This window comes from Myripristis murdjan, chromosome 1 (genome assembly GCF_902150065.1).
Source record: "Myripristis murdjan chromosome 1, fMyrMur1.1, whole genome shotgun sequence".
In the NCBI taxonomy this organism is placed as follows: domain Eukaryota; kingdom Metazoa; phylum Chordata; class Actinopteri; order Holocentriformes; family Holocentridae; genus Myripristis; species Myripristis murdjan.
In genome coordinates, this window is record NC_043980.1 from 25,188,143 (window position 1) to 25,210,755 (window position 22,613).

The following is a 22,613-nucleotide window of genomic DNA, read 5'->3' on the forward strand; positions in this document are numbered from 1 at the left end:
TACCTTTAGTTGTTACAAGCATTGTCATTATTATTCAGTCTATTTTATTGGATGCAGATGTTAAATGTTTATGTGTTATTGAGTAAAACAAACAAGCAAACAAACAAACATAAATTTGGTATTTATTTTATTTGATTGCAAAAATAGTAACATCATTTAATATTCACTTACATCAGTATTTACAGTATAGATATAGTCATCACTATACATAGCTTACATAACTTCTCATCTATATCTGTGCTCTCTCTCTAACCCTAACCCTAACCCTAACCCTAGCCCTCTCTCGCTCTCTCTCTCTCTCTCTCTCTCTCTCTCTCTCTCTCTCTCTCTCTGTTTCCTCTAAAATGCACACTGTTCTTCTCAACAGTCTGTATCTTTCCTCTGCCCCCTCTCTTATAGACACACTTTCCCATCAATAATGTCACTGTATAGTTTGCTGGATAAAGCTTCATAACAGCCAGCGCGGCTATTCAGAAAATAAATCTGTTCGCTTGAATACTGTGGATTGTATCCTTCCTTCTGAAGCCGAATCTTCCGAATTTTAAAGGTACCTGAGGACAAAAGTAGAGAAATAAGTCTTCAAGCAACTTTTTACCAGGGTGTCTGTGTGTGTGTGCTGTAGATGTGAGTGTCTCACCTGTAGTGTCAACATGTGGCATGAGGCGGAGGAACACAGGGTGAGCGTAGGAGGGCAGGGCTTTCTTTACAGCCTGCAAGAATGTGTCTTGGTCAAACTGGCCAACTGTGTTAGCAATAGCTGCCATACCAGCCTTTCCCTCCACACCTTCACAATGAACACAGAACAGAGTTAGACTCCTGTAAACTCTCTTCATTTGTTCCATTCACCTTTGCATGTTTCTTTCCAGTCCTCTCCTTTCCTATTTCTGTGTGTTATTAGTACCTGGTACAGACACTCCATAGACGGCTACATCGGTCTGTCCCAGCAGGCTGCTGAGGACTCCTTCCACCTCTGTGGTGGAGACGTTCTCCCCTCGCCAGCGGAACGTGTCCCCGCTGCGGTCCCGGAAATACATGTAGCCATACTCATCCATGACCATCACGTCACCTGGAATCAGAAACAGAGCACAAGAGAGACAGAGGGAGAGAGGGAGGGTAGCAGAAACAGAGAGCTGGAGTTCATAATTGTAATAATCATCATCATTAGCCCTGGAGGCCAGCACAGAGCAAAAGGGGAGAAAGAAGGTGTGACCTCTCCTGCAGTATGATGATCATCAGCAATGTCATCCTTTTGTTGACCTTTAAAGCCATTTGAGTGGGCAACTGGTGCAACACAGATGTTCCTCTTATAAGAGGTTTTTTGTGCATGTAGCACTTAAGGTCTATAATGAGAACATCACATGATGATTTCCTTTACTGTGCTTTGAGGTGAAATGTAATATCACCTCAGTAATATCCACAGAGCGCAGTGGCTATGTGTATCTGTACCTATAGGTCTTTGTATTTAATCTTGTCTTCTGTATTCCTGTTCTAGAAGACACTTTGGACAGGTTGCCAGTCCATTGAAGGGCTGACACAAAAAGGACAGATTTACACTCATATTCACATCCATCCAACAAGCAAACCTAACCCTTGCTGTGAGGCAACAGTCTTACATGATGATCTTGCATCATGAGCTCCCTGGACAGTTTTTAAAGAAACACAATGATACATGCCTGAGATATAAGCAGAGTCTCCCATCCTGAGGACGTTGTGTGATATTTTATGACTGGTAGAATCCTGATCCACGTAGCCGTCGAATCTCCTCAGCGGATCGCGCTCATTGATGTGGCCCACTAACACACCTGGCTCACCTGCAGGGAGACAGGAAAGGAAGGATGAGATAACATTTTCCACATATTAACAACATGCATGCTATTTTATATCCTATTTGGGCTTCGTGTGTGTGTGTATGTGCATTCTCACCAGGCAGACAGGGTATGCAGAGCCCCTGAGCATCCCTGAGCAGCTCTGTGCTCTCGTCCTGCACCCGGACCAGTCTGATGGGGTAGAAGCTGGGCAGGATGCGACTGTTGAAGCCACACGCACCCACCTGCACATGTGGGAACATAAAATATACATGGGACAGGATACAGCTGTGAAAACTGCACACTCAACCTGACAAGCGCGGGTCATTATAAAACACAGACACACATTCACACCTTTCCGTCGATGTTGATGAGGCTACAGTTGCACTCCGTCGCTCCGTAGAATTCCCCAACTCGCCGGATTCTGAATCTCTGGACAAACTCCGTCCAAACAGAAGGACGGAGGCCGTTACCCAGGGCAACACGCACCAGGTGTTGTGCCTCAGACGGACGCACAGGTTGGGCCAGAAGGTAACGGCAGATCTCACCTATGTATTGGATTACCTGGACACACACACACACACACATCATGATGCAATGATTCAAATACAAAAACAAGGTAACTTTGCTTGTTTATCAAAGTGAGAGCATTCACTATTTGCTCAAGAAAATGCATGGACTCAACAACTGACCAGCAGCAGGACACTGTGATCAAAGTGTGTACTCACAGTGCAGTTGTATTTGACACAGTCGTCCCAGAAGCGACTGGCCGAGAACTTCCTCCTCACCACGACAGTCAGACCAAAGAGTAAACACTGGCCTACACCCATGATGTTACCTGTAGACACACACACAAGCTAAGATGCAATGAACTAAGACTGGCAGTAATGTAAATCAGTCATCAAGGGGCTTGGTAGAAGGATAGAAAAAAAATGATGACGGCAGACAGAGAAAAGAAAGAGCGGCTACCTGCAGAGTGGTAGAGTGGGAGGCAATTATAGATGACGTCATCATTCCGCAGTCCAAAGGAGTGGAAACCAAAGGCAGCGATGCGGTAATACCTGAAAGACAGACAGACAAACTACACTGACATTTTGCATGAAGTTTTAGCACGAAGTTCAGGTACAAAGACCATGCCTTAAACACATCCCATTTCCACGGAAAAAGTATTGAGGCAATTGCCAGAGATTGCAAGAAGACGGCTCCCCCACTTAGAGTCTCTACTACCCTGGTTCCTCCTGTTTTCCAGTTTCTAGTCTACATCATCCAATCATCAAGCTCCTCCACACATCAGTTCTCGACCCTTTTCCTTCCCTCATCCCTTTAACTTTCTCCCTCCATCTCTTCATCCCCTAACCCTTGACCCTTCATCCCCTCTCTCCTTAATCTCTATCCTTTCATCCCTCATCCCTCCCCTGGGTCCCTCAATACATCATCTCAGTTCCCCATCATACAGTAAACTATTTTGAATTTGCATACTATTGGTATGGTCTTTTGCTAGTGAAAATAGTACCAGGCACTGCCGAAGCCCTGTACTTACAGTATCTGCAGCTACCTGACTAGATATCTTGTGACAGAGATTCCTGATGTCACATGAAAACCTCAATGGTGATTTTGATGTGTGTTGTTGATGTTGTTGTTTTTTTCCTGAGCTATTTCCAACTTCCCTTCTTCGTGGAATGTGGTTGGTATTCTCACTGCAGTGATATGCACTGAGGCTGGAACAAAATTGACAAGATCCAGGTAACTCACCGACTGTGTACCACTATGGCCGCCTTTGGCATCCCTGTTGTTCCAGAGGTGTAGATGTAGAACAGTTTGTCTGCAAGGAGAGAGAGAGAGAAGACAAGGGTGAAGATGGAGAAAATAATGTGTTAAAAGGCAGGATTTGTCATGATCTGTCATGTGCCGGTGTTTACACAGAATGTTGCATAGATGGTATGCATCATCACCGTGCATCTCTCCCTGCCACCTTCCTGTCATTCTTTCTAATCCTCTGTATGTGTGAGGAGCTGAACATGCAAAGACTTGACAATGATCGCCTAAGGAATGTCAAGTGATCACAAATCTGAAAAAGCATTCAAGATAAGTAAATGACTGGGGTAAAAAGATTAACAAAACAGGCACAAATGGATTAGTCCACAAGGGAAAATGACTGAAATTTTGATATAACATGATATTACCAGTACAGAAATATCTTTAACACTAGACAAAAAGTGCAGACAAGATTGATTATTGCTTAGAGGACATTTGAAAATTTGTTTAGAGGTGTGTACGTGCATGTGTGTGTTTGTGTGAGTGCGTGTGTATGTGTGACTCTTTGATGTTGGAGGTCAGTGGATCAATGTATTATTAGAGAAGACAAGAGTGATAAAAAGAGACAGTAAGAAGTACACACAAGCATGCTCAGGCTTGCTGTGAGGAAAAAAGTGTTGCAATCAGCACGTTGTAATATGTAACATAACAGGATGATATGATGGTACTCACTTCTCCAAGCGCCTACCCATACCCCCAAGCACACACACACACACACACACACACACACACACACACACACACACACACACACAGAACAGTTACACAGTGACAAGCCTCACCATTGAAGCTCTTCCTGAGTTTGTATTGTGGAGGGTCTGTGGGACAGCGGGCCAGCAGGGCATCCAGACTCTGTGCTGAAAGGCCGGACATCTTGTCTTCATCACCTTGGTCACCACTGCTGAACAAAACCATGGACGGCTCCAGAGAATCATGCACCTCTGCTAAACCTTAGAGAATTCCAAATAACACTTTACAAATATACTTTGTTTTGTATCAGAATCACACATCTCTTTGCATTAGCAGTGCATTAGCAGATTTTTCTGGAGCCCTGTTTACTCATCTATTGAATTGTCAAGCTCGATTAAACTCGACCGAATTTCCCTCTGGGATAGATAAAATCCCTGTCTTTCTGCCTAATTACCAGCCTACATTATCAATATCCATGCTACAAGACAGTGGTCTTGCAGTTCTTGTTGTTTTTCAATCTAGCCCTCTAATCAGGGACTATTTTACATGTGAATGCAACTGACTTTTTACAGTAGTGTAATAACAGGGTAAGCACAGGTGTAAGTCAGAAGATTACCAATGGGTCAATTTTATTTAGGTATGCCAAAGTACCAGGATAGATAACAAGGTGCACTATGCAAAACTGCACAGCTCTTATTGAAGTGAGCAGATTCAGAGAGTCTACATTGTCTACTCTGACTCGCTGATAAATTAGGTACATGTTCAGGAACATCACAATTAGGTCCATAAATTAGGTCCATGTCTTTGTCAGTTGATTTTAAAAGGTCAACATGTCAATATACCTGTAGCAAATTTGCATAGTGCAACTTTATGTAACCATAACCATACTGTCTATACTTGTAGACCAGTGTTAACATCACAATATGCACCTGTGTTTACCCTGCTATGACTCCTCTGTCCATTAACAACCTGGCAGGATTAAAAAAGGTAACATTCTGTCCTGAGGGCGCAGAACTGTAGACCCCTGTCCTTACCTTCAGTGAGCTCTGTCCCAAACACTATCGCCCGAGCCCCAGATACACCGATACAGTGCAGCAGTGAACTGCGACACAGATTGTGGTTGATGAGTGCAGCCTCTACACCAACCATAGCGAGACCCAACCAGAGAGCCACCAATGACGGGCGACTTTCCAGGTATAAGGCCACTACATCTCCTTCACTCCAGCCTTGTGCCAATGCCCAATGGGCAACAGCATGGCATCGCTCCGCCAGTTCCTTGAAACTCCACACCTGGAATGAAATAGATATGGGAAAACATCCTTGACAAAACACACTGGAAATAATATGATCAGTATAACCAATGTTTATTTATTGGTTTAACCCTTCTTTAACCAGGAAGTCCCTTTGGCCACAGTATCTGTTTTATCTCTACATCAAGTCAGTTCTTTTACATCTCAGAAAGATGTTGAAGGTGTGCATTTGTAGTTAAAAAGCTCTGTCAATATGTAGTTTTCCCTCTCCCCTCACCTCTCCTGTGGCCTCATAGATCAGGGCAGGCTTGTCTGGGTGTAGCGCCACCATCTGGGCAAACAGGGCAGGGATGGTGCTGCTGTTCCGCAGGTTCCGGTACATGGAGAACCTCACACGCAGGATAACATACAGACACCTTAGGGGCAGAGAGGATTGAGGAGGTGGGAGGAATGAATGGCAGAGTCAGATCAAGGTAAGGTTCGGAGAGACATAAAGGTTAGCATGAAGGCAGATGAACTGGACACACACTACTCACATGAGATCTCTCTTTATGGTGCAGAGAGCGATATAGAGGAACCTCCAGGAGCCCCTGCAGGTCATGCAGAGCCCCCACACTGCCAGGAGGCTCCAGACCCACGGCACAGAGAGCAGCCTTACAACTCCAAAACACATTGCAACACCACCCATAAGGTCCATGATTGTCTGTGGGGATACAAACTTCAAGTCTTCACACACACACTCAAAATATCATAGCCTATACATCGTTATTGATACAGTTTTACAAGCCGAGGACACCTACCTGTCCAAGATATCCACTGATTGACGATCAAGGGATTTAAAGAACGATGTAAAGAGTTGTGTCCTGGTCTGGTCTCTTTCATAGAAATCACTAACCTTGAGAAGCTCAGCAATAACAGCAACACTTCTCAAAACGTAAAAGCTCAGATAAGGTAGCAGATGTGTACGGATCGGTTGTCAGAGATGAACTGAGAGAAATACACCTACCTCTGAGGGAGAGGCGCAGGTATAACTCATAAAATATGAGTCATTTTGGCTGCAGTCCTTATTTATTAGTGTGCAGCGCAGTGATTCATCGGCCAGGTGAAAATCTGTCGATAACATCTGATTAATAATATCTGATTACATCCCACAGCGCAGTGACTAAACTGGATACAAAGAAGAGCCCAAGGAGCGACCAAAAGCTCTGGATTTTCTCAAATGATGTAAGAAAGAGGAACACCAAGGCAAAGTTTGAAGGCTGGCCAATATTTGATGAGAGCATTTTATGCGATTAGTGTAAACATCTGGCTATTTTCCTCCCATCCATTCAGCCTTTTCCTAATCCGGGTCGCGAGGGGACTGGAGCTATTTGCCTTTTTGCGCAAATTTTGCATAATTAGAAATTAGAAGTAAATGATTATAGTGGATGAATTTGGATGAATTATTGCGACTGTAAGTTTGTGAAATTCTGATGGGACTGCTAAGATTTTTCAGGTCAAGTCATCTCAAATTGAATAAACGTGCGCTACTGACCCCGTCTGATAAAATAAGGGACCGTCGCTTAGTTTTCTCAGCTGTCACAGCCCTTAATGCAATCAAGCTGAAGGACACTGTTATATTATTATATCAAACATTTTAGCATGATGTCATGCTCATTTCTCTCTTGCTATTTTGTGGAAGACGCACAAAACACTGAGCTGAGAGTTTTCATGTTGGTCTTGCTTTTGCAATAAAAGGCTATTAAGCATTTCATAATTAAACTCATTAAAAAGAGAAAGGTATTGGGTCTAATTTTAGTCTACTTTTCTTTTGCTAGAGAACCAACCCGCAGATTATGGGATATGTTTTTTTCAATTAGTTGGTCAGGAACTTCAAAAGTGGAGTTAAAACTGTTCATATCTCACTGTTTCATCAGATGTTATGTTCATAATGAACTGTTATGAAACTGTAGTTTTAATAAAAGCTAGAATGTTTTCAACACTGTAAATTCCTTTATTTTACCTCTCAGTACAGAAAATAATTCAAACAAATAATCATGGTTCACATTCATGGTTTAAAGAAACAGACAAAGGGCCTCAGTAAGTATAGGGATGGTGATTCTATTCAGCTATAAAAAGTTACAAATGTTTTGTGTGTGTGTGTGTGTGTGTGTGTGTGTGTGTGTGTGTGTGTGTGTGTGTGTGTGTGCGTGCGTGCGTGCGTGCGTGCGTGCGTGCGTGCGTGCGTGCGTGTGTGTGTGTGTGTGTCAGACAGTGTCTTTGATGGTTAATAATGTGTTAAAATAAGTTATAAGAATGAAAGGGAAATCCAGTTCAACTCAAGACCTGAAGCTTTCCTCTAATTACACATCTAATTAGTGACATAATGATGACACTAATACATTTAAAGACTATATATAAGGATAACTAAAAAACAACACAGGTATTGAAACATAAGCTTTAATAAAAATTTGTGGCGGATATTTGTAAGAAAAACAGTACCGACCAACATATAAAACACAGCACATCTTAGAAAAATAAGTTCATATAAAGTATATTCAACCCAAAAAGTACAATATTCTACAGACAGGATGTGACATTCACAAAAAGACTGCACTGAGTTCTTCACATAATTCATTTTGCAACGCTTGAACAAAAATATCGATGGTCAAAGGGAAAGTGCATAAAGAAAAACAATGCATCAGGACTTTACAGCTGTCGTTATAATGGAGCTCTTACTTCAGCATTATAAGAGCAGGCCTATATTTTGGAGAGCCACAGCCAGGCTTGCCTGCATGCCAAACATGAGAAATCCACTGCAGCAAAATGGATTTTTATTCAATAAGCAAGAGTTTGACTGCAGCAAGCTGTAGACCTATCAGTTCCCTGCTCTCTGTTGTGGGATGGCATGCCAGACACCCACACTTCAGTCATCATGTTTGGCCACATTTATTCTAGTGGTAGGAGGCTGAAAACTCCAATTAATAAATCTTCATGCCGGTCAGGCACAGACTAAACATCCTGTTAATAGTAAACCAAGATAGTTACTTGAAGTTGGCTAAGCCATACGTGACAAGAAATCACTTATTTTGGTGAACCAACAGACATAAAGTCCTTGCAGTAGCGATATGTGGGATTTGCTTGACCAAGAATATCATAAGCAATTAAAAAGTAAGTTGCATCATCATTTTCACAAATGATCTCGTCTCCAGGGCTGACCCTGGTTCACCCCAACAGCACGGCCATCCTCATTTTGACATTATAACAGTGACATAAAATACAGCATAAACTGTTTTGTCATCCTCAAAACATAAAGAGCACTGCTCAGAATAGGCTACATTTGCTTAAAGCGTCCATATGCAGCCTGAAATTTGAAATAAATAGCCTATGACAGAATATATTCAACAAACCTAAGGGAAATACAGCTTATATCATTATTTGATATGTTCTCGATGAACTAACAAAGTACCATCATCTTCACCTCTATCGTCCCTGGATAAACATTTTAACTGTTGTTCTTGCTGTGACAATAACTACCACACTCTATCTCTTAAAGGCATAGTTCACCACAAAATGAATGCTCAGTCATTATCAATGTTTTGGACAAAGCACTGGCATTGATAAAAAAAAAAAAAAAAAAATATATATATATATATATATATATATATATATATATATATATTAGCAAATAATATTTTCGGATCCAATGCAGAACTGTATGACTATTTAAAAATAAATTGATTTAAATGTTGCGTGGAAATTTAATAAACATTTTCTGTTTTTCCTTTTTCCTTTCTTTTTCTTTTTTTTTTTTTTTTTTTTTGGAGCTGTAAAAAGGTGGTCCTATGAAATTCAGCTGTAATAGGAAACTGAATTATATTTAGTGGTCCCAGCATGCTCAGTGGAGTGGCAAATGACACAAGGGGGTGAAAAGATAATGACTGAATTTTCTTTTTTTTGGTGAGCCACTGCTTTAAATTCAGGGCTGGATGGACCAAGGTGGGCAGGTCTGTCTTGCAGGTAGAGGTAGAGATAGAGCTCTTCACATTTGGGATTCCCCTGTGAGCTGTGCACTTCGAGATCCCTAAAATAATGAATAATGCACACACACACACACACACACACACACACACACACACACACACACACACACACACACACACACACACACGCACCAAATTCAGACAGAGTCAGACTGTGTACACACGAGAGTATGAGGGGGAGAGAAAGAAAAACAGAGAGAGAGAGGTTTATTCATGACACTGTGTACTTACCTGTGACTGACTGCTAGAAGGATTGGTACTGCTGAACTCGGAGTATTTCCTCTTCGGTTGTGTACAGATGCAAGGGAAGAAATTGGCGTACTCCTCTCTCACCTGTAGAGGGCAGCAGAACATCATGAAAAAATCCCAGCAACAACAACAATCATTCCAGTGTGTGGTTTCTCTTTCTTTTTTCAGCCCATGTTGTGCCAGTGTCTCTCTTACCTTCACTAACACACATACACACAATTTACCTAGACAGAGTGACATTTTTACACACCTGCTTGGACAGTAAGCAGTGCATGATGAAGAGCAGCGCTCCCTGCAGGCTGTTGAGGATAGTGAAGAAGTACGCTGGTACTAAAGTGCCTTCTTCTTGAAACAAGAAGGCCCCAAATACCCACATTAGGCCCAGCACACACATCTGGGCTATTGCTGTCACTGTGAAGGCTCTGCACAGAGGAAGAGGAAGGGGAGGATGGGGAGAGGGGAAGAGAAAGAGAAAGAATGATCATGTGAGTGGACACATGTATGGCTAAATTACCACTGTTGCTGAAGAATCTCTTGAGCATAATCGGAAAGAGAAAGAGGAATGGGTGCTGAAAGGGGGGTGGGGGGTGTTCAGAAAGCACACATGACCCAGTTTCTCACTGGGATCTATAAGTTCATTGTGCATTGATGGAAATGAATATGAAAGATTATCTTAAGGCTGAGATGTGTTTGCAGCTGGGTGCTCAGCGACAGTGTTGGCAATGAATGCTCTGGGTGGAGACCAGAGCTGCAGAGAAATAAAAAATGAGCAGAGATCGCGATCACATGGGGGACAGAGGGGATAAATCTCACTAGCGCTCTATTAAAAGGCATGGTTGGTACTGCAAAAACATTTTCTACATTTTTCCTAGCTCTCTCACATTCTTTCCATCCATCCATTTCTCAGGGTCCCATGGGACAACAATCAAAGCTGCCCCCATTTGGCCCACCTAAGCAACAGTGGCATTGGTAGGTAATGTGAACAAAACCAAGTTACACAACCTAGATAAACCAAGGATCCTTAGCAAAAAATGGAATAATTTGATTTCAGAATAATTCACTAGAATTTGTTAAAATACAAAAAATAAAAGAGAGAATATTTTACCATTATGTTTTAATCTCACCACTTTGAAGCTATTTGTTGCCATCTGAAGAATGCCAAGTATGCCAAGTATGCCATCTAAACAATTTCATACTTGATACAAATCAAAATATCTTTTCACACTGAGCTCACTAGGACAAAAATATTGCAAATGGGAGTCTACAGCTTAATAAACATCAGCTAGGGAGCAATATAGAGAAGCCCACTGGCACAGCTGTACCCAGCAAGGCGCTCTGTTACACACCCATACAAGCACACACGAATAAACACACAGACTGACTTAATTTTGTGCAGCTTGGTGAGGTCTGGGTTGAGGCTGGAGAACTTCTGGGCGAGCTTCCAGACGGTGACGATGAAGAAGAAGACATTGACAATGATGATGAGACACACAGGGCCGTAGAAGCTCCAGATGAGGCCGTCTTTGAGAGACAGCCAGCAGCTAGGAGGCAGGGAGCACATGCTCCTGTTAAACACTTACGTCACTGAGGCAGATAACAGTGAATCAGTGTTGCAACAATGACATAAGTTTCTACGCATGTAAACACGTAGATGCACATAAACACATGCACATTCTCAAATTATCTCTCTCTCGCTCGCTCTCTCTCACTCTCTCTCTCTCTCTCTCTTCACACACACACATAAACACACAATTTTTGCTACTTTTCTGTTCACACACTTACTGTTCATCAGTGCCGTATCCTTTTGGTCTGCTGATGACAGATATAATTACTATGATGAGGGGCATCCCATAGCCAAAAGCGTATAGGTAGAGGGGTTGGATGGTGGCATTGAACACCAGGACCACCATGCGGTACAGCTGCACCCCTTCTAACAGCATCCAGCCAAACACTCCCAAGAAGAAGTAATGGAGCAATGCTGCGGCGAACCTGCAGCCACCCTGTAAAGTAGCATGAAGACAGGAAGTAAGAGGAGAACAGGAAGGACAGCTAATAGCAGTGAAATGGCTCATTGTGGCTCACTGGTGTTAATCATGTGAACCCTACCCCAAGTATACACACATGCACACACACACACACACACACACACACAAACACACACATACACATGCATTTCCCTGGATAAACATACCTCGGGTTTAGTTTGTGAAATGGCAGTGAGGAACACGAGGTCAGCCATGAAAAGGCAGATGCAGAGGTGCAGGTGGATGGTGGTGCGTGTCCCTTGTATTGAGCGGCAGAACTTGAAGGTCAGGATGCAGGCGACCAGACACAGCAGGGAGATGATCAGGCCCAACTTGGTTGCCAGCAAAAGCCCAAAGGTGTGCTACAGGAAGAGATATTTCATGTCTACTGATGTGGAATTGGAATGGCAAGGCGAATATTTTAAACAGTAGTTTACAGGACCAAAATACAACAGATATTCACTCAGTGGCCACCTCTACCATCTGGTCTACCATAAACTTTACCTTTCTGCTGCCTATAATGCTCATGTTTTCTTTTTGTCACAGTGATAGAGCTGTTCATTCAATTCTATGTTTGGCATTGAGCTCATAATTAGTGGCTGCATTTTGTTGAGAGGTGTATATAAATAGGGAGGACCAAAAATAGAAACACCCGTCAATATAATGTATCCAGTACAAGACCTCTGCAAACGACAACCTCAAAAACAAACACAGAATTAAATTTACACATTCTCCACAATGTCAACAAAAACTGAACATTATAAACTTTGTTAAAAGGTAGAATTTATGTCAGAGATGTTGCACCAAACTGCATTAGATTGTACAGGTGCACCTGATAAAGTGGACATTGAGTATATTTTCACTCTTACTCCTAATTCAGTCTATCCATCCAGATATGTGTGTGTGTGTGTGTGTGTGTGTGTGTGTGTGTGTGTGTGTGTGTGTGTGTGTGAGTCTTTGCATGTTCTTCACCTTCATGGGGTAGAGGGCCATGAGCACAGCAAAACTGCTCAGATGTTCACAACTACACACAGTGTGTGTGGCGGTGGTACGCTCCTTATAACAACCATCTGTGGACCAGGTCCCTCCCTCCTCCTGTCCATCAGGTCCCACCTTCCAGTACGCACAGGTGTAGTTCACCCGAGGAGACTCCATCCTCTCCTAAAACACAGCAACAAACAGAGTGTCAAAGGCCGCTGTGATGCTTGCTGTTCTTCATTTTTGTTCCTTCTGTTCCCGTGCCCCCATGATCTTGCAGGTAGATTAATGTAGGTCTACCTCGAGGTGCCTGAAAGTAAGTTTGACAGGCGAGTCCAGGCTCTGTGTGGATGGGTTGGAAACCACAACAGACACCACTTTCGAGAAGACTTGGAATGAGGCTTTTACACCATCTTTTTGGTATCCTTTGAGGTGCTCAAATGACTGGTTAACGGAGCTCTCAAGGTTGTTGTAGCTCACTAATGCAGCAACGGCAAACCCTGCAAAAGAAAGGAAAGAAATGTGAAGGTGTTTGTTGATAAGAACTGTCACTGGATTGTCAGAGAAGAAGAGAAGACCAGGGTTTACCGGGGTATGTTCCATTCCCGGCGGCTGTTGTCCAGTCAGTGTCCAGTTTCACAGCCTCCGTGGTCAGGTGGATCGGTCCAGTGGGGGGAGTCTGCCCCTTGTGTACAGCAAACTTCATCTCTACTGAAATAAATTAGTTTTTTCAAAGGGCAAGACAATTTCTTCAATATTCTCTTTGTCTACATTGAGTCCAGTTCATTACACCTTGCATAAATGGCTGTTAGTTTTGCTTGTGTTATTTTGTTACCTGTCTCAGGCGTCCCCATGCTGCTGTCGTTTTTTCTGAGTTGGGGACCAATGAGCCTCATGGCATCTTCCACTGCACCGAGCAGCTTGTTCACGTTGTCTCCACTGATCGGGTGACCGGTGGACAGGATGGTTTCGGTTGCTGTCAGCAAGTTCTAGCCCAAATTGAAGGTCACAGGGGGAGAAATTGAGCGTAATGTATGCACGTGGCATGTGTGCATGTGTGCATATCTGTGTTGTTTATGTTTCATATCCATTTTCCTTACCTCCAGTAGCATTTCTCCCATTGGCTCCTCTGCTCCAGTTGAGTTAGGGTTAGACAGAGCCAAACAGCTGCTCCTCATCAGAGAAAAGATATCTGCCAGGCCTGCAAGAGACTGAGAGAGAGCGAGAGAGAGAGAGAGAGAAAGAGAGAGAGAGAGAGTGAGGGGGCGGCATGAGATACAGTCTGAATAATACAGCTATTCAGTCTGCAGTGATACACTAAACCCTTGGGCTGCAGAGTGGCACTGAATAGCGAGGCATCTCTTCAGCTCAATAGTCTGGATTCACTGTATCAACAAGCAGCTGCCTTACTGAAGTGTCCTTGAGCAAAACACTGGGTTTGCCTGGAGGGTGAAAAAAGAATAAAAAACAAAAGAATATTTCCCTTATTGCAAGTGATTCTTAAATTTAAAAACACAACTCACCTCTGCAGATGCGCTATTTTCTTTGAAGTTGTCGCAGTTCAGCTCTAGACAGAACAGAGCAAAACACTAAAATTGTCACGTGCACTCAACACTTCATCACACACAGCAGAGGTTGACGCTTCACTGCACAGAGCACCGCGCTCTGCTTTTGGAATAATGCAACAGCACAAAACAGAAACTTAACCCTTTGATCTAAGGACACCTGGAGTCACTGAAGTACTACATCGAATGCATGCATCACAGTAGAAAGTAGGGTAAAGGCAAGGTAATCGTTCGCACCGACATAAACTAAGCAGTAAAAACAGGAAACCAGCAAATACAGAAAGTTTTAGTACATCATAAATTAAAAGATGTAACGGACAATCGCTGCATTCTCGATGTGTACAGAGGCAAGATACATGGAAGAGCTATATAGTCATTTCCCTGTGAATGTGTGTGTGTGTGTGTGTGTGTGTGCATATCAGGGATTGTGTACATCTATGCACCAAATAGCTATCACGGTTAGAGGAATAGGAAGTTAGAAGTTGTGAGCAGAAATGGTTAAACTGGTAACCACAAAAAAGATTAAACATAAAGATACAAGATGCCGTATGGTGATGCACTATATTGTGCTGCTAGGTGCTCTGATATCAACTAAAGCGAAGTATAAAGGCCAGTATTTTATAGACAATATTTAAAACTATAAGAAAATATTGGACTTAAGACTCAGAAGTGCACGTGTATGCATTTACACTCAGCTTTGTCTTCTCTCCTATGCCCATCAAAAAAGGCTGGAGATAGAGAAGGACTGAAACTTGATCATTTAATTTAGAAATTCAAAACAATTCAAAGACAAGAAATGCAATCAGAGAAAACTGGAAAAGACGCAGTCACCACGCACACATATTTTGAAGAGATGAGAGCTGTGAGTCTCTAATAATTAAAAGCGCTATAGGGCAAAACAGCCTTACAGTGCAGAACTCACCTGAGCACGGAGTCCCTCTGTTGCCATAGTTGGTGTAGCCAGCTGGACACTCGCACCAGTAGCTCCCCACACGGTTTTCACAAGTTCCTCTCATTCCACAAATATTTTGTTCGTGTTCTTTGCATTCATCTATGTCTGCACGTGGGAGAGGAGCAGACACAGAGCCAAAACAAAACACTCAGATGTCTAGAATTTGACCTTTAACATGTTCCAAGAGACCCAGTTGATCTACACACCTCCTACACACCTGTTATTTAACTTTATTACAGGCCATTAAAAGGATGACAGCTCAAAGTGCTTGAAAATAAAGTTTATAAATTTCTTTATATTAAGATACAAGGAATAAAGTACAAATAAAAACAAATGCATACAAAAAACGCATTAAAGGTAGTGATTAAAATTAAAGTTATGTTACTGTTATTTAAAATTTTTCCCTGAGCCTGCATAATAGATTTTTTAAATAGGAAATAGAACTATTTAGGGGCAAAACAGTAGTTAAAAAATATTTGTCCATGAACTAATTGTGTGATGAGATATGTTCTCTAGAGAGCTCCTTCTACTTGGAATATGTTCCCTATCAACGGAGCATATTCCAAGAAGACACACGAAAAGCATATTTTCTCTTCAAAAGTTACTAAAAGAAAAACTAATGAATTTCTAATAGATATTATTGTGTTTTTTTTCTGTCTCAGAACTTTTGATTGTTTCTGTTTTTTGCTTTTTTTGTCACGTATTTGACAGTTTCATTATACTGTTTTTGTTTCATATGTGGAGTTATTTTGCTTATTTATTGATCTTTACATTTGGCTTGTTTTTTTTTTGTGTGTGTGTGTGTGTGTGTGTGTGTGTGTGTGTGTGTGTATGTGTGTGTGTGTTATTGTTACAGTGTGATATTAATTATTGCTTGGTTTTATTGTTGCTGTTTTTGTGTGGACCTCAAGAGGATTAGACTTTCTTGAAGCTTTTGGGCATCCAGATAAAGAATAAAAAAGAATATAAAATAAAGAATAAGGTGTAGTTTGTCAGTAGACTGTTTTGGAGGAGCAGATAGAGCACTGCAGTAGTCTAACATTCCCAAAATAAAAGCAGGAGGTTTTCCAGCACCTTTATGTAATACAAACAGCTGTAGCAGATTTCTTAAAAGGATAAAATGCTGTTTTAAGGTAAATCTATGATAACACCCAGACTTGTTACCTCTGAAATGCCCAGGTCTATAGAAAAGTAGCATCAAGGTAGCCACAGTCTCACCTGTGCAGTTGCGATTGATATCACTGAAGTTTGTGTAGCCTGGCATGCAGATGCAGCTGTAGTTCCCAATCGCATTGACACAGTCGGCCGTGGAGCCACAGATCTCTTTGTCCTCTACACACTCATTTATGTCTGACAGAGGAAGACGGTAGCAAAATCAGAAAAGAGAGAGAGACAGAGACAGAGATCACCGGTCATGTGCATGTTATCCACACAGTGACATCACACAACACACACACACATTAACATGCAAACACACAAGTTCACCTTGGCATTGTCCATTTGTGCCGGTGAAGTTGGTTGACCCTTGAACGTTCGTAAACCCACTGTGGCACTGACAGTAGTAGCTCCCATTGGTGTTGAAGCAGATTGCGTTTCCCACACATCGGTTAGGGTCCTCTTGACACTCATCCTGATCTGTAGAGGTACATACAAATGCAGGGAGCAAACAACAGTTGGTAGATAAAAAAGATAAATGAATCGACCGAAAGATCATGATCACTGTAAAATAAATAAATAAACACATGAATACATAAAATATATACTGAAAGAGATGCTGCTATTTCCAAGGTGTGACATCAGTATTATGGATCAGACTTTACACTTCTATACTGTTTGCTTGTGGTGTGGTTGTGTTTTGGATGAGGGCAACATATAAAAGCCCAAAATGGAAAAATGAAAGTTAACATCATCAACTCCTTGCACTCTGATTTTCTATTAAAATTACCCCCTAAGTAGCTTCAAAGATAAGAAAAAAAAAAAAAAAAAACATATTGTACAACAATGTGACATGCATATTCTGTGTCTGCTGTTTGCATAGTGTCACATTACACCATCTACATCACACTTATACTGATTAATTTGCTTTATGGCTGCACCATTAAAAAAAAAAAAAAAAAAAAATAGATTTTTTTGGGAACCTCGGGATCTGTGAGTCTGAACAAAGCTCAGTCACGCAGCATGCATTTGTAATGACAAGCCCACTGATGGGGCAAGCAAAGTTGAAGAGACTACTATTTTGTCTAAACTCCTGCCAGTGGTATGACTCAGTGGAAAACATCACTTCCCTTGAGCGTTCTTGTCTTGAGTAAGTCAAATCCGAGCACTGACGTACTGAAGCAAGACAATAAGATGAGGCAATAAGGTGATATGGTGAAAGCTTAACATAGAAATAAGAAGAATTACCAGTACAAACACCATTTTCTGCCTCGAAGCCCCTGGCACACTTAAAGGCAGCAGTCCTCAGAATACACAGTAACCCTGCCGGGAGAGATAGATAATGTCACACTCCATGCACAGCAATCTCAAAACCACATCAACACAACCCATTTGAGTTTGCACACTAGCTGTAAAGGACCTCCAGCAGCCCGGGGGCCCCTTGACAGTGCTTCCCCTTTTTTCAGACACTAGCAGAGCCTCGGTGCAGTGAATGGGCCAGCGAGATAACTACAGTTTGGTCTCCAGATGACTCATGCTCTGCTCCTTTCCCCACACCACACTGAGCCTTCTGTTTGCTGTGATGAGGCTGTATAGCTCCTGCAGACATACCACTTTAGCACAACCAGACACAACATCCATGCTCTGTTAATGCTTTATCAGGACATTATCTGCACTGGGAACAGAAATAAGGCCTCCAGCTACACAAAGAGTGACTTTATGCAGAACTCGCAGCCGCCTTTTATTCAGCAGTAAGTACCAGATGAGAATGAGAGGCCTTGTCTTCCATGAACATAAATTCTCCTTCTCTCGATATCTGTCTGCTGTCTGGCTTTTATGGCTCCTGTATCTTTCTATGGTCAGTTTCACCCAACACTGCTTCCTTTTTTGAGTGTGCATTGTGGTTTCACATCTCCAAGATGGACACATTTTAACTCTGATTTGTCTCTTATCTGAATTCCAGTCTTGCCCTTATCATTCAAAACATATCTGAAATATTGAGAAAATATGACAGCAAGCAAAATATTCCTTGTCTTGCCTGTCTTTGCTCTGGCTCCCACTAGGAGTGGTATTGATTACCTATACTACAAAACCATGATTCAGGTCCAGTCAGCCCCTTAAGCAACATCAGCCATATGTAGTAAGAAAAGTCTTTCCTGGACATTCTGCTCTGAAAGACATCGGCTGTATTTGTATTTAGGGCTACAAATTATCGAACAGTTTTGTGTGTGTGTGTGTTGGGCGGGGAAGTGACATGCAGCAAAAGGCCCTGGCCAGATTCAAACCCAGGCCGTTGCGGCTAAATCAGCCTCAGAAGTACATGGTATGTGCTCTACACAGTGAGCCACCGGAGCACCCCGATATTAAAGTACATTATTCTTAATATTACTCTTTAAAACACATATTTATAACCTTACATTTGATAGTGTAGCTAACTGCACTGTCTGGCTATCTTGATCTATTTTGAGATTTAAAGTATTTTGAGATTTGAAATGTGATACATTTATTTAAATTATCGACACAGTAGCTTTGATCTTCTTATATTCTATTCACATTGGATTCTATGTAGGTTTGCTTATTAGTCTGAAATATGAATATTATTTTGTGATTGCATTCACATGTTTTCATGCCTACCTTGTGTCTTTTGTTAATGGCACTTTCTCAGTATTTGTTCAGCTAGAGAATAAAATAAAATAAAATAAATCATAATAGCTACTGTTATTGCAACACTTGCACAGGACAGTTATTAGTCTAGCTTTTGCAGCCAGAGGAATAAAGGAAAGGGCTGTATCTGGATGGGAAAATGCACTTATTTGTATATATGTAACAAATATGAAACAAATATGAATGTACATGTTTTTTTTTTTTTTTTTAGCAATGAGTTTCTAAAAATCAGCTGCCAGTGATTCATAAACCACCAGTAGCATCATGTTACCAAGATATGTGAGATTTCGTGCAGATTCATGCTGTTGTGATCCTCTCACAGGCCACAAACACATGACCGCTTTTGTGGCAGCATGACAGACCACTGAAATCTTCATGAGCACATTCGGGCTCCAGTGTTACTCTGACAGCCCGCCGAGCTGCTGGGACCAACTTGTTGAATTTGCTGAACAACTGCATCAGGACAGCCAAGCCCACCTTGTGGCCCAGGGAAATCTCACAGATATGGCTCATGCAAAACAAATCAAACATTTATTTCATGTCATCATGATTTGTGAGATTAACACCACAAACCTGCAGTGGCTAAACTTTGTTTATTCCACTCAAATTGAAACAAAAAGTGGAAGTGCAAGTATTGAACAAAGTGTCACATTCTTTAACCAAAATTGCCAAACTGCCCTCAATCTCAATTTCCTCTTCTTTGCGTCACAATACACCCCAACACACACACACACACACACTGCTCTCATTGATAGACTTACCCAGAATAAGTAGCGCCCCTGTATAGCCCATGGCACAGGCAGACAGAGTATCCTCACACGGCTGAAAACCGAACTATAGATTAATTGTAAATCTGGTAAATGTACCTTGAAAAAAGAATAGACCTATTCATATAGTGCAAAAAAAAAGTCTCTCTGCATTAATATCTTCGATCCTCAGTAAGAGTTATAGTTCAAGGTCCATTAAATCCACAGACACGATAAAAAAGTTGGAAAAAAACACATAAAAGAAAGAAAAATCCTCTCTCTGGAAGATGAGTTGTTTGTGATGTCAGGAAAAACGGCAGTGAACTCCCTCTGCCTTCAGCACAGCTTTCTCCCTCCGTCAAACTGAGTCTCTCAGTCTGAGCCCGCTTCAGTTTTTCTCCATGATACTCCGCCCCTCTTTCACACACACACACACACACGTCCCTAAACTTCTCATTTCCCTCCCTCTCTCTCACTCTTTTTCTCTCTTCTTAACCCCCCCCCCCCCCCCCCCCCTCACCCCCCCCCCCCCCCCCCCCCCCCCCCCCCCACACACACACACACACACACACCCGCCTGCACTTTCCAGTGTGGACTTATCTTTCACCCATGCCAGTCTTCCTTGAGCCTTTCTGTCATTGTGCTTCTGTTCCACAGAGGAACGGTTCTCACACTGGCCCTGTATCACGTTCCCTGCTCAGTCCCCCTCCTTCACCCTCCACTCTCTGCTCTACTGGGCTGCGTTTCAGGAGCTATTCACAACCGTCTCATGGGGAGAGAGACAGAGCGAAAGACTGAAGGAGAGGAGGGAGCAGAAACAGAGAGAGGGTGATGACTAACATTTAATCTAAACAGCTGCTGCTGCACTTGAGTTTTGCCAGTAAGTAATCTAATATCTGTCCCCATTCTCTCTCAACTCCCACACTGTCTCCTCCTATTTTTCTTCCACTGTGGCCTGCTCTCCCCTCCCAAGTATCCAACCCTTTCACCCCAATTCCAGTGACGAGCCCTCTGCATGTTCTCAACCCCCTCAGACAGCAAGTAAACATACTGGAGAGGAAGTGAGGATGACCTCTGTTAAAGTAAAATCCCCTTTGGGGGAATGTGAAAAGTGTGTCAGTTCTGAGACAATTTCAGTATTGTGAAAATAAGGTTGTAAAACAATACCAGCAAAAGGAAAGAGACAGAAAACCAATCATCTTGAAGGGTGAGATTTGTAAAAGTGTAAAGGTGTAAATTAATCATCCAGAAAACTATCCCCATATGTTAAAATATATTTTCCCACTTGAAAAATGTAAGTAAGTAAAGTTTTATTTATATACTGTCTTGTCTGTCTAAATTGTGTTACAAAGTACTTCACTGTGGGATACATATAAAATAAAAACACACAACTAAACCATAAAATAGTAAAACCTGAAAACAAATATGAGAAGAAATAATCAATCAAAAGAAATAATCAATCAAAAGCAAGAGAATAAAACTGTGTAATGTTTTTAATGTAATTACAGTTTTTTGTTTTGTTTTTTTGTTTTTTTAACAGTTGGTTACAGGCATTACTCAATACTGAGTTCACTTTTTTAAAACTCTTCACACAGTTGGCACAACAGTGCTCTATGTTGACCAAACTGTGAGTGATTTTTCCACAGCTCCTAAATTATTTGAATTAATTTCATTTCAGACTCAACTACCAGCAAAACTGTATCCCCTGCAAACTGCACATGTGCACATTCTCTGCTCAAAACTCCAGATCACCAGGTTTTCATGTTGACTCACCGAGTGCGCTCTATAAGGTGTTTTGCATTACAAAAAAAGACTAAGCATACATCAGAGCTTGAACTGAACACTTCTGCTGCAAGGCGTCAAAGCTGCACTTGATGTCCTCTGTCACCATGGTAACTGAGGAACAAGCCACAATCTTCAGGCCATCACTATGATTGGCTAAGTTGTGTGACACAAAGAGTGGCTTTAGATAATCTGTTTGCTCTGTGTATGTACGTGTGATTTGTTATCAAATCTCTTCTGTTTCCAGGAAAAAAAACAAACACGTGCTCAGCCACAGCAGTTGCACAGAGTGTCAGTATTTCCGTAATGAGCTGAGAGGAGTCATGCATTCTCGACTGCGCTCGACGAGCTCTCACAAGAGGAGAGCTGGCTGGCTGAGTCCACAGTCTCGCTTCTCAGTAGCACATGTTCCTCTTTCCCACCTCTAAACTCTCACCATGCATTCTCCCTGCCTCTTCATTTTCTTTATATCTTGATTTTCTGCCATTTTTCATCGTGTTCATGACAGAGGAGCAGACACATGGAGACAGAGGAGCAGACACATGGAGACAGACAGACAGACAAATAATACACTCACACTAGTAGACAGGAAGAGGATGAGAAAATGTACTTTTTCATCACTTAAGCAGCTTTAGTAAACAAGGAGCTAAGCAAAAGCAGACACATCTTGCTAACAGATTGCCAAGATTGTCAGTGTGTGTGCGTGTGTGTGTGTATCCGTCTGTCTGTGTGTCTATGCATCTCAGTGAGTGCCAGCTTATAAATAGCTGCTGCCACTACTGTATGATTATGGTCCATTTACTGTTCAGTGTTTCCATATGGAAAGATCCAGTGCATGTGTGTGTGTGTGTGTGTGTGTGTGTGTGTGTGTGTGTGTGCGTTTGTGTGCGCGTGTGTGTGTGCGTGTGTGTGTGTG

The 22,613-nt window shown here is 42.0% G+C and overlaps 2 protein-coding genes across 3 annotated transcripts; both read right to left on the bottom strand.

The window, feature by feature from the left end:
- Positions 1–304: 304 nt before the first annotated feature.
- On the bottom strand, positions 305–6,257 carry LOC115373481 (long-chain fatty acid transport protein 1-like). Its single transcript, XM_030071937.1, has 13 exons — positions 6,097–6,257; positions 5,838–5,976; positions 5,345–5,600; positions 4,403–4,570; positions 3,558–3,627; positions 2,775–2,866; positions 2,534–2,643; positions 2,160–2,369; positions 1,924–2,050; positions 1,674–1,811; positions 902–1,066; positions 638–784; positions 305–551 (listed from the first exon to the last, which is right to left on the bottom strand). Exons 1-13 carry the CDS (start codon positions 6,255–6,257, stop codon positions 394–396), a joined length of 1,941 nt encoding a protein of 646 aa, XP_029927797.1. The 3' UTR covers positions 305–393.
- Positions 6,258–9,310: 3,053 nt separating this feature from the next.
- On the bottom strand, positions 9,311–20,270 carry adgre5b.1 (adhesion G protein-coupled receptor E5b, duplicate 1). Of its 2 annotated transcripts, none has more exons than XM_030071821.1 (17): positions 19,931–20,270; positions 17,754–17,828; positions 16,836–16,985; positions 16,569–16,700; positions 15,321–15,455; positions 14,357–14,400; positions 13,934–14,044; positions 13,669–13,822; positions 13,422–13,541; positions 13,134–13,333; positions 12,828–13,016; positions 12,023–12,217; positions 11,614–11,831; positions 11,214–11,372; positions 10,082–10,253; positions 9,814–9,915; positions 9,311–9,623 (listed from the first exon to the last, which is right to left on the bottom strand). In XM_030071821.1, the coding sequence occupies exons 1-17, from the start codon at positions 19,959–19,961 to the stop codon at positions 9,582–9,584; spliced, it is 2,229 nt and encodes a 742-aa protein (XP_029927681.1). In that variant the 5' UTR covers positions 19,962–20,270; the 3' UTR covers positions 9,311–9,581. The 2 variants fall into 2 exon arrangements, with proteins under 2 accessions (XP_029927681.1, XP_029927597.1); XM_030071737.1 differs by having other exon boundaries at positions 13,422–13,544.
- Between the last annotated feature and the right edge of the window lie 2,343 nt (positions 20,271–22,613).

Coding starts and splice junctions, on each gene's coding strand:
- adgre5b.1 (XM_030071737.1), bottom strand. CDS start 19,961: ATGGGCTATACAGGGGCGCTACTTATTCTGG. Junction 14,401..15,320: donor CAGAGGGACTCCGTGCTCAG/GTGAGTTCTGCA, acceptor TGTTCTGTCTAG/AGCTGAACTGCGACAACTTC. Junction 11,832..12,022: donor TTTCACAAACTAAACCCGAG/GTATGTTTATCC, acceptor GCTACTTTACAG/GGTGGCTGCAGGTTCGCCGC.
- LOC115373481 (XM_030071937.1), bottom strand. CDS start 6,257: ATGGACCTTATGGGTGGTGTTGCAATGTGTTTTGGAGTTGTAAGGCTG. Junction 2,644..2,774: donor CCCACTCTACCACTCTGCAG/GTAGCCGCTCTT, acceptor GTGTGTCTACAG/GTAACATCATGGGTGTAGGC. Junction 1,812..1,923: donor CTGCATACCCTGTCTGCCTG/GTGAGAATGCAC, acceptor GTCTCCCTGCAG/GTGAGCCAGGTGTGTTAGTG.